This window comes from Acanthaster planci, linkage group LG06 (assembly GCF_054643075.1).
Source record: "Acanthaster planci isolate LZ-2023a linkage group LG06, COTS_SCS, whole genome shotgun sequence".
NCBI lineage: Eukaryota > Metazoa > Echinodermata > Asteroidea > Valvatida > Acanthasteridae > Acanthaster > Acanthaster planci.
In genome coordinates, this window is record NC_141782.1 from 3,286,951 (window position 1) to 3,305,320 (window position 18,370).

General features: G+C 42.8%; 1 protein-coding gene across 3 annotated transcripts in view; it reads right to left on the reverse strand.

Moving 5' to 3' along the window:
- Window positions 1-18,370, reverse strand: part of LOC110984757 (uncharacterized) — a 66,643-nt gene that overhangs the window by 21,701 nt on the left and 26,572 nt on the right. For 2 of the 3 annotated variants that reach the window (XM_022245234.2, XM_022245233.2), the window contains exon 2: window positions 830-5,169. In XM_022245234.2, the coding sequence (XP_022100926.1) occupies window positions 857-5,169 (4,313 nt within the window). In that variant the 3' untranslated portion in view covers window positions 830-856. The remainder of the gene's footprint in view (window positions 1-829; window positions 5,170-18,370) is intronic. The other variant, XM_022245235.2, reaches the window with a different exon arrangement.

An 18,370-nucleotide genomic window follows, 5' to 3' on the forward strand; every position in this document is an offset into this window, starting at 1 on the left:
TCCGTGATTGCAATTTATAAAAATAGATTCAGAGAATAAGATCAAAAATGGCTTCCATGTGAGTAAGGTCTATTGGTTGTGCATGTTTCATGTAATTTTTGCATGCAAGCTTTGCATGCGCAGGCACATGATACCGTGAGTTTTGGAATATACATTTGGCCAATTGGTGACTGTTAAAAACAAAAAGAACAAAAAGGACTGCAGCATGGCCCACCCATCAAGGATACTCATCCAGTCCGCTAAAATTGGTAATTTTACGGACTTAGAAAAGTTTAGGTTCAATAGCGACACAAGTTTAGGCACACGTGCTGCTTAAACTAACTTGACGATTACGTACCCTAAAGTAGTGCGGACCCTAATATGAGGCACTTTGAATTTTTGCCTCTGCTGTTAGTGTATTAATAGAGCAACATTTTTACCTCAAACTTCACGAAGGGTGAAATTTAATCAAACTCCAAATATTCTGATTTATTAATCTCAATTTCACATACCCGCTACAAAGTCTCAGCTGCAGCACATGTGTGTAATGACTTACGTGGTACCGTAGGACATTATCAACACTGCAGTGCAGCTTATACACTGGTGCAGCTAATATGCCAACCTCAAATCTGAACTTGCATATTGTGTCTGGTGCAGCTCACACTCCGTGTGCCATATACTCCAAAAATTACAGTATATGGCCCAAAGGGGGATGTTGTTTCAATGTAAAAATGTGCCTTCTCAAGGCTTAATGGTCCGGGGACTCTGGCATACGAAGTGGAGTTTCATGCAGGATCACAAAATAACTACATGTATACCTTGTGCATTTAAACTTAAATTACTTATTTACCCTGTCAATGATCTACTTATGATGCCGTCATCTGTGTGTTGCATTCAGCATTTTGCACATTTCCTCCAGTGGATTGGTCTTGATGTTTTCACTGCCCGGGTTGACATAGACCTCCGGCTCCCTCTTCATCATGTACGTGCCTCTATTTATCAGGTCCACTGAGATCCGCGCAATTTTCGGTGGCACAGGAGGTGGCTGGATGCCTGTGGTGCTGTTGACTAGTTTATCAATCTCTTGAAGTGGGTCACTGTTGGGGTAAATTGCAGACTCACTGAACTGGACCAGGCTAGAGCTACCGATGGCGAACTCGGCACTCTTCCTGTTGTCCGGAACACAGTTTGCTGGTGAATCAGGGGAAGCCCGATTCCTACTGGCTGATCTGACGTCTCCGTTATTGCTCTCGGAAGAGTGTGGCAGGGAGTTATTGTTGTGAGTTCTCTTGACCGGCAAGCCATGACATTTCAGAGGCCTGCCTTCCTGATCGCTGGCTGCAACTTCAGCCCCAGGCTCTTGCTTTATCCTTGGAGCACCTGAGGTTGAGGCCTGACAGGCAGATTGGCTGATGACTTTGGAGGGTGAATGCATTGCATTTCTGCTACTGTCAGACTTAAGAGTGGGCCTCATTTCATGCACAGAGGATGAACTGCCACAGAACATTTTGTACATTTCGAGACTTCTCTTCAGTCGACTGATATGCCCCTCACGGTTCACGCTTTCAGTATCACCATTTGGATCGTATGGCATAACTCCATTGTGTTCGACGCTGTGACTTGATGCCTGCCCACCCTCTCTTGAAAACACGTTATCTGGGGATTTGTCATTTGGACTGAGATGATTCTGCATCATTTGAACAACTGGTGGGCTCTGACGAGAGTCCTGAGTTTTCCTTTGACAGCCATACAATTCACCAGACTCTGATGATGTGTTATCAGGTCTCTCTTTCTTTATCTCAATGCTACTCGGCAACACACAAGGGTAACAATTTGGATTCTCTCCACTGCTACGTGCATGGGAAGTTGGCTCAGTTCTTCCACTGGTAGCTGTCTTTCTGTTTTCAACAGAAAGCTCATCTTTTGCACAACTAGACTCCTCAGTTTTATCACGCAACTCTGCAGAATAAGCAGATCTTGTGAGAGGCTCTTGGACATTCTTAGTACAAAGGCTACTAGATTTGGCGGGTTTGGGGTCTGGTGGTGGTAGCTGCGAACCTGGCTCATGATTCTGCATCCCTGTCCCCAGCCTTGCCAATCTCTCTCCAAGACTGCTTGCTGCAGATTGTCGATTCTCATGTTCATGCTTTCTCGGTGAGTCCCTACTATTTCCAGACTTTGTGGGAGCATTTGTCCCATTGTGCTCCTGTCGTTGGCTCGCCAGGGAGCCACCAGACTTCTTCATGAATACGGACACCAAACCCTTCTTTGGAAAGCTCTTTTGAACTGGGACACTCACTGTGGTTGCCCTCACCACCTCCTTCTTGCTGCCTGATGATGAGGCATGGGAAAGGGAGTTGCTGTCAGTGGGCCTTGTCTGATCCACTCGCTGAATATCTGCCCTGTAGGGTTTCAAAGAAAGAATGTTCTTCCCACTGCATTTTGGCTGAGAGACAATTCCTTTTGTGACTGAAGTTTTTATCATGTCTGCTGGCAGGGAGCGTCTCCTTTTGTGTGTCTTTCTGTGGATTTGGTGCTCCACCACAGACTCTTTGGCATCTGTTACTCTCTTTAGACGCTCAGTTCTCATGTGACGTGAAGATCTTCTGGCATGTACTCGTGTCCTAGACGATGGGCAAGTTGAGTGTGCATTTAGCTTAAGTCCAGAAGACTGTCCATGTCTCATCTCCCTACATGAAGTGCCAAGTTTTGGACCGTGAAGGGGATCACTGTGTTTCTCCTCCTTCCTGAATGAGTGGGATAAGATTTTGTCAATTGCTTCAGCAACAGTCACATTTTCAGATTCTTTTGCGGCAAGGTGCTTCTCCATCTTAGAGGCTATGGCCTCTGAAGGGTTAGTGGCTTGAGAGAGTGCATTGTACACCATGGCAAGACCGGCATAGCTGGGAAATACACCACTGCCATTCACAAACTGCTGCTGAGGGGTTTCAACCAACGGCATCCAGGGTGAGTTGTGGAGATTGGGGTGGTGGCGGTGGCGGTGGCCGAGTAACCTGGGATGAAAGTTTGTGTCCCGTGCTGCTTCCACCATGGAAGTCAGTTTATCAAGTGGGTTATTGGTATTGTTATCCATCGCTGAGCTCTTCGGGCGGGTCAAGTTTGTTGGGAAAAGCTCATCAAAATTGTCTGGGTTAACATACCTCACAGATGTGCTTGGGGGAGATGGATGGGGACTTGGTGATTTCTGTGAATGCAGCAATTCACTTGCAATAGCCAATTTGGGAGATTCTCCCTTGACTTCATCTTCTTTGCTCTCTGCAGGTGATGCCTTTAGTAGTTTTTTCTGAGCTTTATCTTCTGTGTTGTCATCTTCTCTCGAGTCAGCTCTGTTACTTCTTAGTGCTGTCTCTTTGCTCTTTGAATCTGCATTCACTGAGGACACATTCAGCAACTGCTGCTTTGAGGCACCATCTTTAAGGATAATCTTAATTTTGTCCCCTGGTTGCTGGTGGTCATCCTCTCCTCTCTCAGGCCATAGTTTTCTGGCAGCCGAGTTGGATTTCATTGTCATACTCAATCCATTAGTGGATGCATCTGGCTCCACTATTCTGTCAACACCGGACACATCATGACCAAATGCTGGGGCAAGAAAATGCCCTGTCTCCTTCATGTGGTCTGTGAGCTTGTGGACATTGGCAAAGAGGTGAGAACAGCCTAGACATTTCAGCGATCGGCTCTTTGATGTCTTTTGGCTGGCTTCAGCATCAACCGACCTCGAGCGTCCCACACTCGCTGGGACTCGCTGGCTGCGGGCAGCCAACATCTGGTTGAGGGCTGCCTTTGTTGTGTTCTGACAAACTTCTTCTCGGGAGCTGGTGGAACTCTCAGAGTTCCTCTTCTCCCTCCGGGACAGGTTATCCGTCTCTTTCGGAAAGACTGTTGCCGGGAGGGATTCCATGACTGGGTTAGCTGCGTCTTGGGTATCCTCTTCCCCAAGGATGTTTCCATCCTCTTCCTCTGCTTCATCCATCTCCTTCTCATTGGGCTTAGCATTGGATCTTGTCAGCAGAATTCCTGCATGTCCAGGGACATGGCTGTAATGCTTAGTCCTCACCATGTGCATGGTCAGGTCCTTGAGAGTTCTAAAGGACGCTTGGCAAATCATGCATTTCAGGACTTGGTTCACCGGGATCTCTTCAGGACAATCACCTGCTGGTGGCTTAGACTGTGGGACGTGTGGCTTCTCATGCTTGTCATGTCCGCTTGTTGTGAGATGGACAGTGTAGTCTAAGAAGTCTGGGAATGAAACAGAGCATGTTGAACAAGTGTAAGCACAAAGTTCTTTCCTTGAAGATGCAGCAGGTAAGCGTTGTTTCCTGCGTAGGGCACAGGTGCTGAAGAATTCTGTTCTTGGAGGGACAAGGGCCAAGTATCCCCTTTGCAACATCAATTCTGAATTCAATTGTTTGGTGCTGTTGTGTCCAGTGGCGATGAGATGCAAGGAAAGCATTCCAACATTGGGAAAAGCTTGATAGCAATCAGTGCAGAGAACAAAGTTACAACGGCCATTTATTCCCCGGCAGAGACTGACCTGCGTGGGCAAGACACTGTAATCTGTCTGTAACCGAGATACACTGGCAAGAACATCACGGGGAACAGTCTCACAGAATACAGTCTTAATGCCTTTGCTCGGACTCAAACCACCAGATGAATCCGAAGATCTCTTGGACTTACTGGAGGATCTGTCCTGATGTGGTGCTTGGTCCTTCCGTCTCTTCACTTTGGAAACTCTCAGGTCGAGAGCTTCCTCCTGCTCTGGAATGGACTGGCTTGGGCGCATCCCCAGTTGGCTGAACCTGAGCACTGTTTCCAAGTCAGAGTCTTCATCCTCCGAGTCGCTGTCTGTACCAGACAGTGCAGTGCACATTTTGCTCAGCATTGTCATTGGACCATTCACCGAGGAAAATGAAATACTATTGGCAGACAGTGGCTGGGTAGGGGATGCTTGGCATCTGGTGGGACTTTTCAGAGAAGTGGCATCTGGGGTCAGGCAACCAGAGGTAGATGGTTTCTGTGTTTCTTCATCCATCTGCTCTCTCTTCACCTCCTTGGGCCCCACTTCTCCATCCTCCCTCTCCGCCTCTTTCTCCTTCTCCTCCACATCATCAGACTCATCGTCGGCTAGCTCACCAGGGCTGACATCATCAGTTTCAACGTCACCTTCATGTGCTATAACGAGACAGATAAAACACAAATGGTAATTAGAAAGTACCCAAATCATCAAACTCCCAGACAGACAAAATAAGTCAACTTTTCCGGGTGATAAATTAACATACAAACTACTTGTAGAATGTTGTTGTGTCAAGCAGCAAGCTGCAGGGTAATGGTGTAAGTAGGGTAATGGTGTGTTGTTTCTAGTCAGAAGGCATAAACACATGTGAGAAACCTACAGTGTGTATTGAAAGTAAGGACTCTTCATCCCATGTCTGCAATTTGGGACATTCTGGAGTACTACCCTACAGTATTTGGACAGGCTACAAGTCACAACCTCATGCAATCCGACTCTACACAGGCCTAAACTGAGAACAGCAATGCTTGTAAATCTGTAAATACTTGTAAATCTGAGAAAATTGTCAAAGCATGCCCAATTAATTAGCTCATTTTAAACTGCACCTACATGTAGGTTTGGTATAGATGTATACACGCAAGGGGTGGTGGGGGGGGCAGGCCCTCCCTTCAAGCCTACATGTACATGTGCTAGTATGCCCCACCTTCCAGAAATTACCCAATGGAAAAAATCAGGTGACAATCGGCCTTTGTGTTTTCACAGTGACCAAACCCACAGAGTGCTCCCCTCCAGAAAATGCGGGTGAACAAGAGCCCCTATCCCCCCGCAAGGTCTTAGTTAAGTCTCAACACATGAACTGCATTTATATTATGTATAACTTCTCAGTTAGGAATCACAGTTTCTCTGGGAATATTTTCACAGCATCAGCATTAAGCCATCACTAGCTGCATCAAACCCTGGCCATCCAACCACATATGTACCAGTGGATATAGCCAATCCAGCTCATTAACTCATCACAGACCTTGACGTGACCACACAGAGTTGACACATGTTAAAAATGATGACAAGGCACCAGGATTCTGAAATTCCCAAGGCCTGGACTGCTTCATCGCCATGTCTCCATCAGATACACATGTACATGTTGCCAATTCATAATTGACATTCTCAAGTTGTACCATACAGCACTAATGAACACAGAGAGCCAATGTTGACATTGACAGCAGCCAATATGACAAAGGGTTATTAATTAATTTGCTGCATGACAGAACACCTGTAAAACCACACACTCCAGTGGTTGGAGAAGAGTGGTTGGCTGATGAAGACATCGATGGGTGTATGTACAAATGGGATTTGTCAACTGTCACACCTGAGTTGTTTCATCAAAAGTATAACTCTCATGTGTCTTCAGGTACCTCAGAATTACAAGGCAAACGGTTAAAGGTGCACTATACATGTTGAGACAGTCCAGACCTGTAAGGGTTTGTTTTGGGTTGAACAAGGCCAGGATGGGGCGAAATGTTTGTAACAATAAACATTTGACATTACCTTGATACATACAGTACATGTACGAGCAGAGTCCTTTCATCAAAAAAAGTATCCAAACAGAGGCACTAGTTCTACTTTTATACATGTACATATAACCAAATCTTTGCCAGCTAACACTCTATCTCCCTGCAAATACAAACAAGGTATTGATTGGCAACTCTTTACTAATTGTGTGCATGCATGTACTCCTAGTTAAATTTGTACATGTGTATGTACATGTACTTAATTGCCAGTACCAGGGTAAAATTAAGTCTCAACAGTGTTTGCCTGTTGGTACTGGCATGAATAATGCTAATTGTAAATCATCCACTATCCATCAGCTCTTCAGACAAATATTAGGCTCCCTTTTGATGGACTACAGCACTGGGATCGACATTATCGCACGCTTATTGCTGGCTGTTACATGTAGATGTTACACTGTGCACTCAGAATGCTCAATGTGCTGATATGGGCTAGAAGGCTGACGTCCACTTCTGCTGCACTGCTCTGACACGAATGCTTCAGGAAGAGCTTTGTGCACTGGCTTTTTTTCTGTTGGGGGATGGAGACTCAACTTCTGATGCGATCATGAAAGCATTGGAGATTTGCAAAAGTTTACAATAAAAGTCGCCCTGAAACGGGAATTAAATTGTCCATGGCCACAGCTTGTGCAAACGAAAAAATTCAAAGCCACAAAATGTACAAAGTATTTTATTTGCACAGTACGGGTAGAAAGTTATCTTTGTAAGATTACAACAGTGCCCTCTGGTGGTGCAAGACCATTGAGTTCCATGCACAACAAGCATGAAAACCCATCCTCACCAGACTGCACCCGCGACATGTGGTTTTCTTAACATTATTTCTTGAAGTAATGGTAATACTCGTAACAGTGCAGGCAATGCAAGTAAGATACCAGAACATACATGTACATGTACAGTGCTCTCATCACGTCTAGACCGGTTCCCACTTCCCTCCTTTACAGTGCAGGACTGGAAATCGGTCTGTGTCAGTCTCGCAGTTGCATGTAGGCCACACCCCACTTCACTGTTGTGTTTCCAATAAAAACATTTAAGTACCTTGTACATGTATGGTAGACGGACAGGGCATATAATGGTATGACTTGATCGCTACTGGTAGATTTTTTATACAATTGCAAGCAGTGAGTGCATGCGAGTGTCCCTGAAGGGATGTGCTCGGTGGGTGAAGTCTGCCATACCCACAGTATGATATGCCAAGTACCAGTACATGTAAATGTACATTAACAGGCACATGTACATTGTATACTGTATGTACATCTCCATGTAATATGAAAACATACCGGTACCAGTAATAACTGTATGGCATTTGAATCAAGACCACTAATATCAAAGGCTGGCCATACTTCACTGACAAGCCAGCCACTCATTTGATCCAATCTGCAGCCAAAAGCTGGGGCCATTTACACCAGCATAACAGGTATAACTGATTTATGACTCAACAGGCTGGCCATAGACACGAGCGACTGACTGATGCCTTTTTCTGGCTGAAGTGTTTACAGATGCTGGCGGTGTTGATTGGCAATCTGTACTGTGTCAATTCTTGAGCCAGGCAGGAAAGACCTGACTGTACCAGCTTTCCCTGGAAAAACACACAGCACAGAAAGGCTTTGTCAATCATCGGATTCAATTTGTTTTTTGGAGGGGAGCAAAGCCAACTCTTGGGGCCTTTTTCCCCCCCTTGTCTCTCCCTCAATGTAGCTATCCTTCACTGTTGTCAGGTACTGAAAGACATGAGGCATCAACGTGCATGCGAAGCATATGTACACTGAGCTAACACTCTTCAGCTCCACTCCATACTAAATGTAAAAACACACACAATCAAAATTAACTTTCTCTGTGTCTAGGCTTCATCAGTAGTTTAAACATGCTGCACAAGAACTATTCACGGGACAATACCAAATTGTGGCAGGGAATATTTTTCCCTACCGGTATGTCAACAGTTTCGAGGAAATGCTTCCCCTTCACCAGTCCCCTCCTCCGGAGTACAGTAACTGAGATACTGGAAAAATTGTCACACACATACATATATGACAGTTACTGAAGTACATGTACGTCCTTGGAGTCTATCAATTTCAATCAGTCACTCATGCCCATCAGCTAGGCCCACATTCCTCTAAATATGAATTTTGGGCTTGTGCACATCCAGATTACTACATGTATGAACATGTGCATGTCTTGATCATACATGTACATGTACAGTGTACATGTACATGTCTAGAAGTACATGTACATGTACTACATGTACATGTAAGACACTCAATACCATTTACAGACATTTTGCACAGTATCCATTGGTCATGCAAACTGTACAACTGGACCAAAACAAGGCCCTGTTATTTCATCTATAAATGGACCTACATGTATGTTACTGGATATTGCACTTATAACATACAGTACATGTACACTGAACAAGAACACTGTTGTTAAATCTATGGCATGTACTGTACAGTATGTCTGTCAGGTACATGTACATGTATATGTTCAATGCAGTACTATGATTTCATTGGTCAAAGGCATTGACATGTTTGCAAAAACCACCACAATATTATTATTATACAAATATTGTCACATCATTTACTTCACAGAAAGGGCTGTACTTCACAACTCAAAGTTAAGGACCACTTTTTATGTATACTTTTTATATGAGATATTTTACTGCGGAAATGTGCACTTGATGTTTTGACACATTTTTAAAAGTTTTTATTCCAATGAGAACATCATCTAGACAAATAAAAAATGAAAGATCTAGACATCACCCATTGCTTGGAAAAAAAAATCACAAGTAAAGAAAAGAGAGGCAAGCTTGGCTACATGTATCCTAGATCCTATACACTACTGCTTGACAATGCCTCACTGAAAGGCACATTCTGTGATATTGTTAAGTGAAGACGGGTCTTACAAATGTCCAAATAATAAACCTCCATAACCATAGTCTCAATAATTTTTCTCCTCGCTGTGATCTACAGTCAACCACAATCGTCAGTAACTTGATTACATCGATCAAAAATCTCTGCAATGAACAAATTTATGGGAAATACAGGTTTGTGATACCATCATGTTAAAAGGTACATGTACATGTACATGTATGTGAAGACTATCTGTGTGCAAAAGGAAGACTTTGCTTTTTCAGGTATGTACATATATGTATGTTCCTTTCTATCGAGTTTTCAAGCAGATTTCAAAAACAATTGGAGGATGACGGTAAGGGCAAGGCAAAAGCTTTGGGCAGGTTGGGGTCTACAGCTCAAGTACCGGCAAGGAAGACAAGCAATTGGCAACTGTAACCAACATAGGCAGTCATGGCCATCACAATGGGGAGTTATAATGTAGCTGCACTGATCCAGATCGTTCAGCATATCTTTGATCTATTCATGGAGGTTACTGACTGAGTGACCTAAGGAAAAGTACACCAGACGGCAGGCATGATTGATTGATGGGTAATTGTGATGGCAAAGAGCTCTATGCTAACAATTTTTTTTCTTTTGGTTAAAAAAGATAAGTATTCACTTGAGATAATCATGGAAGCTGAATGAATAAAAAGATTTCTAGGCAATGTGTTTTACAGAAAACAATTTAGAGAGCAAATGGGTTGCATTCTTACATTCCCACAAGGATCATAACAAGAGATTCCTGCTGTCTGTGAAATTGGGCATTACCCTTAACACCATTCTGTTTGGGTCTCAAAATCTAGCCTTAGAATTGAGTAACTGTCCCCTTTTCAATACTAATGAATCAAATGGCTGATTTTTTTGTTTCTTTAAAATAGGTTACTTAAAGTCCACACAAGGTTTGATCAATAGTGACAACAAAACAAGCAATCCAGCTTGATATACGTGTAAGAAAACCTTGTTCGTTTTGCATGTTTTGTTTTGCTAAAGCAAATTTTAAATTCATCTACCTGCATACCGGTACACGATTGTACATGTACAATTACATGTGCCTTTAAGGTGGGCTCACTTTGTTTATTCCACACTTTTTGAAAGAGAAAATCGTGTGTGAAATATTTGAGATTTTGGGGTTTAAAAAATTCTGCAGTTCTCTTTGTGCACTCGGCAATTTTACAAAGTGTTTTCTGATTTAATCATATAGAAAAATGTACGTGTAACTGAATAACCAACACACCAATTAATTCCCTGAGTTCTGAGTAATACTCGTGGATCCTCTATTTGATCAACTGATCAAGAAACTTTTTTTCAGGTCCCTGTGGCTACCTTTCAGCAGAGGCACTGGCCTAGTGTTCAGAAGGCATTACTGCTCTGTGGCACAATGAACATGTTCATGAACGCCAAGAAGAAAGGGGGGGGGGGAAGCTGAATACATCAACTCTGACCAATCTCTCAGCGGTCCCCTGATCGAGTGTCAACATTTGATTGATGTTTTGTGACGGAGGAGATCCATATCGTTCAGTCGCCTTGGCAACCATTGAACCCATTGTCCATCACTGAAAAGACCATCACGCTACATTATGCAAACTTGCTCTTAGAGGATGAGGCTTGGCTCCCCATGTATATTATGGCTGGATACGTGTATATATGGGTTAGCTCGTTTGCTGACCTATCAGCTAGGGAGAGAAAAACTACCCTGGACAGACTCAAAGCAAAAGATAAAGGTGCTGGAACTCTTTCCTATTATGCCTAGAGAAGAATGTATTTCTGCGTAGCCAGCAATAAATCACTGTACAGAATACAGCCAAAGAAAGCGACAAACCAACTGACTATCCCTACAGATGAAGTCGTCTTTGCACTTCATATTTCCAATACATTATACACACATGTACATGTATATTGGATTTAACTGACATAGTCTTTCCACTCGATGTAAATTTATAAACAAACAAAACCATCTACTGTTACCTTGGTTTCAAATTTGTCCCAGTTTCCTGCCAACGTAATGCATACAGGGTTATCACGGAGTTTCCCTTTGAACTGAGCAAGGGTTTGTTAACAACTGGCACGAGTCTATAAAAAGCAAAGAGCTACTAATAACATTATTACATAAATGTATAAAAATTACATGAATGCATATGTGCGATGCACTTTTCTCAAGTTGAAAACTTGTATCAGTGGAGAAAACTTCAATTCGGGCATTTACATGCACAATATAACTACATCTAACTGGTTTGCACTTGCAACAAATCTGAAATTTGAATGCACGATTAAAAGCAAAGGTGTACGTATACCTGTATGATACACGTACATGTATGGTTGCAAACTACATCGCTATTTAAAAAGTAGGTGGATTACTTGCACCTCTGTGCAAACTGTCTATTCAGTTTTACTTACTTTATGGGGGGAAGGGAAATTCAATACCATCTTCAACAACTGTCACAATGAAATCAACTCTCTCTACCTGTACGCAATATCTGATCCAATCAAATGTGCAAAAGTCCTTACCATACGGCCCCCCGTCCTATTTACATGATCTTCATCTGTGTGACCAAAATAGAGCCCAAATTTAATTATTTATGGCAGAGAGGGACGTTTTGTCATTCCGATATCGTTCTCGCCTGCTGGATGATGGCCTCTCTGGTTGTGCCCAAGTCCCAAAAGAAGAAACAAGTCTGAAGGTGGCTGACACTCCTTTACAACTGTGACGAGATGATCTATTTAATGAAGCGGGGAGGAAGCAGTCCGGCTGAAGTGCTGGCACGGACCAGCCGTCAACCTGATGGCTCCCAAATCCATTACCCTCTCGCCGAATCCCTGATAATAAAATTACTCCGTCAATAAGAAAATAATTGTGGAGCCCCCAAGACAAACAGTGAAGAAGTTATGCAGCCCAGGGCCTCAGGAAATTTTTCCCAAGCACAAACAGCAGAAAACAGCCAAACATGTACGGTACTACCTGAAAATGTGACCATTATGGATCTGGAGTAGCTAGGCCATATTTTGTTTGTAAATAGACTGATTGGCGGGGTGATGCCAACAGCAATTGGCTGTGGTTCCGTTTTTCTCCCTCAGACAACTCTCTGTTTTCTTGTACAGTTTCTTTTCGTATCTTGAACACATGCCATGAAGACCACCTGCAAGCCAATGACACGACACATGCTTCAGCTTGGTTTACATAATTGAGCAACACTACACTTTGACACTGAACGTTTTAGTGACCGAGCATTCACACAGCTTCAATGAGTGCTAATATTTGTTCTTATACATGTATACATACTGTACATGTATGTTAGTTGGGACAACTTATGAAGGCCACAAGTAATACATGGCATTTTGTCAGCTCAGCACAGGTCATTTTAAAGGCTCTCTGCTATTCAAGAATTTGTATTAATATATCTGTATTGAAAACAAGAACTGTGTCCGTTTTCATTTATTTCCATCAGTTTGGCTGATTTTGATGATTTTTTAGCAATTTTTTTGTGCCCCCCCCAATTTCCCCATCGAAAACTCTGAATGAATGATGTAATGCATCACGTGATGCAATAACGTCACGTAAAGAACCTGATCTTGAAGGCAGGGGCGTTACGCGTGGACTGACCGAATTATTACCGAGGTATCGCGGTGAAAAAAATCCTTGAGATTTGGCCAAAGGCAAGCGACAATGCCGACTAGATATGTGGTTGTAGGATACAGCAATAGACCAAAGACAGTGTACGCCTGCCCAGGTTCCCAAAAGACCCTGGACTGCGGAAAATCTGGACAACAAAAATGCGCTTGACCAGGGCAAACTGGGACGGGCCATCCTCGATGAGTGTCATCTGCAGTGACCATTTTACAGCCGAAAACTACAAGAAAATGCTCCATGAAGAGTTTGGAATACCAAAAGTACCTCGGCTGAAATGTACAGCAATCCCAAGCAGAGATATTAAACTCTTCCTCTGAAAAATCAGCTTCCAAATTGCTCTCGCAAACTTCAGAATCTGCCATTACTGACTCAAGTCTACATGATACGAAGAAAGGCAATTGTTCTACGCGTTGTGCAGAGAGGCGTCATGATATCAACATCCAGGCATTTAGTGTAAGGGGATTTTTTCAAAGGCGGGCCACTGGATCAGAAATTGTTTATTTGCATTGGCTAATAGTACCACTAATTTGACTCCGATAAAATTTCTGTCTTTTTTCTTATCTCAACCATGTTTGTAATCACCATAACAATGTTTTATATTAAATAGCTGAGAACCTTCTCGGACAGTTCTACCAGAGTGCTGCTGGCTGGCTCACAGCCCAAAGTCTCCCTAACATTGGCTGTCTTCTGTGTACCGTTATATCCTGGGCATGATACCAGTACATGTAGGTCAATCTGCGCAATTGCTCTGTCAATCTTACCGCATCATATGTCGATAATTCTGCCATCAGTCAATCACATTTTCTTTCTTATTCATGGCTGTGGAAGATTGCTTTGAAAAAGGGATGATTGTTTTGAAAAAGGCAAGTAAGGTCGGAAATTTCATTCTTGATTGACTGATGGTGCAACACAATTGTGTGATTGTGCTGATCGACTTACATGCATCACGCCCAACACATATCTAAAGGAGCATCAAAATGCACTCCCTTTGGACCAGATTCTGAAATTTCTGTAAGTTTAACATTGACTAAACAGCAAATAATCTTTACAAGTTCCTTACAAGAGTATGCTCACATTACCAACGATAGTGCCGTCTGTGATCCTTCAACTGTTGCAGATGTTATTAACATTTGAGATTTGAGATTCTCAAGAAATATGTTCTGTTTTTGTGGACATGATTTCTGGCTGAAGTACCGTACTTGCTGGAAGCAAAACCCCACTTTTTAGCCTTTACTAATACCCACAACTGGTTGAACTGGATGCTAAGAAATGTCATCTTATGCCAGTTTCACATTTTGATGTACATGTATGTACATAGGATTCACATGCACAGTACAAGGCAAGGCGGATCTGGAAGGAGGGGGGAGGGCAACAGAGGTCATGGCCGATCTCCCCCCCCAAAAAACGATGTGGATTTTTAAGAAACAATCAGAGTGGAGATATTAAGTCTTAAATGGAGGTTGTTTTGTATCCATGGACAGAGTTATTTTGTTCAGGAAATTGGGAGCAGTTACTTAATTGTGACCGGGGACGCTGCTTACATGTACTTGTTCAAGAGGCTTTTGGTGCACAGCGGACTTGTACCCATAAAGGGTCCAGTCCACTAATTCAAGCCCCATTGAAAACAGTGTAAAATCAGCACTGTTCAGGGCCCAATAGCATGCACACCAACATCCCTGAGATTTCTGAAACACAAATAAAATTCTTGTCTGGTCACTTATCTTTCAATTTCTTTTCAATTTTTTGTGGGTTAACCAATTACATTTTTAATTATTCCCAGAAAACAAAATCACCCCCCAAAAAGTGATTTTTCTGAAGTCTGATTGCAGCCATTTTCAAGTGGCAACCCTCAACTTTCTCGGGCACTTAGGACCATTTTTCAATCATAGTTTTTAGCCCCTCTGCTCTCATATGAAAGCTCAAAGACCCAGGGAGTTGATCCTGGCAACAATTTACACAATCTCACCATTTTGGGGGCCAAACAATCTCCTTTTTCAAAAGATACTGTGCGGGCACTTTTAATGCTAATGAACTGGTCAAAAGTTCTCACTTGAATTAGTGGTCTGCACCCTTTATATACACCCATTTTTCAATTTTTCACACCAAACAACACTGAATGGTTGAGAATGCATCAAAAACCTCAATTCCAGAGGAAAAATGAAGAAAATTGTCTCATGGCTGTATATGGAGAGAAAAATGCTCAAGGTCAGCCTATAGCCAATGTGCCCAAACTACTGCAGACTAACTAGTGCAAATACAATGTGCAGTAAATAGCTGAAAATTACACTTTTCACATGAGCAGCTTCAACTACCTGTTCCTACTGATAATGGGGAGGGTTACCCAGGCTAGACACTGCCAACAGTAGAGGCCAAGTGCACGAAAAGACATAAAACTTTGGCCATGCTTTGACATGAAAGCTCACCGTAGATATTAATCCAGTTGACAAGCTGCAGCCCAAGAGTTGAAAACTGTGAGCCCAAAATAGGGCACTTCCAACACAAGAGTGGAACAAATCACCATGGAGAGTGTCTCGATAGATTTGAGTCACCTGTGCATATCCACAGCTAGGTCAGTTGGTGCCCAGGCTGTGCTTGACCATCTAAAATTGAACCGGACCCCCCCCCCACAGTTAGGGTTGACCTCTGTTAGGGTTAGCCTTCATTAGGGTTGGCATCCACTAGGGTTACGCTCTGTTCGGGTTGGAATCCAGCTTTTCTCGTTTTCATTCAGTCCATCCTAGTCAAAGCATTTCTTGAATCCCACAAACAATTACAAAGGGACATGTTCCACATGTACATATATAATTCTCATGCGATTACCTGGTTATTTATTGTGTCCGATAATCCAGTATTTCTGATGTCTCATAATCCATAAAATTGTTATTCATGACTTGTTGTGGTCTCTCCACCACTGCCAGGACCAACGTAAACAAGAGGGATGAATTTTAAACCCAGCCCCCACTACTGCCTGGACGCCGCCATTTTGAAATATAGGGTCCAGTCCACTAATTCAAGCCCCATTGAAAACAGTGTAAAATCAGCACCGTTCAGGGCCCAATAGCATGCACACCAACATCCCTGAGATTTCTGAAACACAAAGAGAATTCTTGTTTGGTCACTTATCTTTCTCAATTTTTTGTGGGTTAACCAATTACATTTTTAATTATTCCCACAAAACAAAATCACCCCCCTAAAAGTGATTTTTCTGAAGTCTGATTGCAGCCATTTTTCAAGTGGCAACCCTCAACTTTCTCGGGCACTTAGGACCATTTTTCAACCGTAGTTTTTAGCCCTTCTGCTCTCATATGAAAGCTCAAAGACCCAGGGAGTTGATCCTGGCAACGATTTACACAATCTCACCATTTTGGGGGCCAAACAATTTCCTTTTTCAAAAGATACTGTGCGGGCACTTTTAATGCTAATGAGCTGGTCAAAAATTCTCACTTGAATTAGTGGTCTGCACCCATAAAGTAAGCTCTTCTACATCTGCATGACACTGTTTGACGGTGGCACAAATACTCAAGTCTAATTTGGACTGCCCACTGGATGGACAGCTCATACATCAGTGTACCGGTACATTTATGGTAAGAGTCCAACACAGAGGTCAGTGGAGTCCAAATAATGTTTCATCATCTCATTTTGTTCAATTAATATATTTTTTTTTCATATTTTGGGTGGTCTCAGTGGAAGTCAAATCGCAAAACAGAAACACGTTTTCTTCGATTCATCGCTGGAAAACTTCATGCAACACGCAGTACATTCACATCGGAACATCGATCCAACACTTTGCCACAGATGGGGCTCTGCCGTCTGAGCTTTATTATTAAGCTTCTGTTTTTCCCTCCCTCAAAGTTCAGGACCTTTCTCCTGATGTATCAGTATTCTTGGTATTTATCACAAAATACTCATTCAGTCCTCCAGCTGCACGTTCATCATTATTATTGCTGGTCATTTTGGGAAATCTTGCCTTAACCTTAAATTTTGCCAAGGACCTGCCCCCCCCCCCAAAAAAAAGTGGGTCTGGATCCGCCCTTGGTACACGGTGGAAGGAAAAAAGTCTATTTGAATACCATCCAGCCGATATGAATCGTCAATTGAGCAAAGCGTGTAGCACTCACAGTGCTGCTTTCAATGAAGATGCGTGGGTCATTACAACAGACCTTTAAAAATCAATGCTGGTTAGAGACACTGGTTCTATTTGCTGGCTTACGAAGGAGCAGACGATGAACTGGTACTGTTGCACACAGGCACATGGACATACATGTATGTGTACCGGTCCAGTATATATATGCAAATGGCAGTATACCAAGTCTACCATGCAAGTCACATGCATTCAAACCATGTCAGGTTTTCCTTCTAATCTCGCCAACTAAATTCCTATAGAAGGGCATAAAGTGTATGACATCCAATTGCAATTTGGGAGCATATACCACAGCTCACAGAATGAGACCAGGTGAATGAACATGCAGCCAATGCATGATTATCTAATGTAGGTGGTAACTGAACAAGTTTATAATTCTTTAAGGTGGTACACATGTACTGGTATATGGTGGCCAAGTCAGGATAAGAGCAGTGATTTTCAAATTGTGTGAGTGGAGTGCATGCATACATGTACAGCGTGAGTGGATAATAAAGCATGCACAAAATGGCAAATTCACCCGTACATGTACATGTACAATGTACATGTATGCAGTCTGAGCACTGGACGTGAGACAGGCATGTGTCATGTACGAAACATGTATGGTTAGGGTGCCGAAGTGCCCCATTACTCGCAGTATCTCTGAACAGAGAGTGTACTGCTGTGTGCAAATCACAGCGGTGCAACAACCAAAAATGCGACTTTGGGCTGTACAAAAAAAGTGTGGTCAAGTCTTCATATATTACAGTCACATGAACGATATACAATGTGTAGGTACATGTACATGTATTTGGGCAGCCAATGACCGAAGACATTTAAGATGATGAATATTTAAGAATGTTTGTCTATTTGTTCCGGTATTTAGTGATTTCTTTTTATTGTTTTGCCTTTTTTATACCACACTTTTCAACCTTTTATTCTACACTTCCCTACACTGCTGAGTAGCCAACAATTTTCATTAAGTCCTTGGATACTGACTTGCTCATGCAGTAGCCCTGCATACCATGTTACAATTGAAGCACTATTGTTCTCCTGCATGCAAGTGTGTCCTGCATTCTCAGCTGCCATAGCAACCAATAACAACCCTGATGGCAGTGAGGAAGCCTCCCGCACAATGCCAAGCACAGACAGATTGATCAGAAAATACCC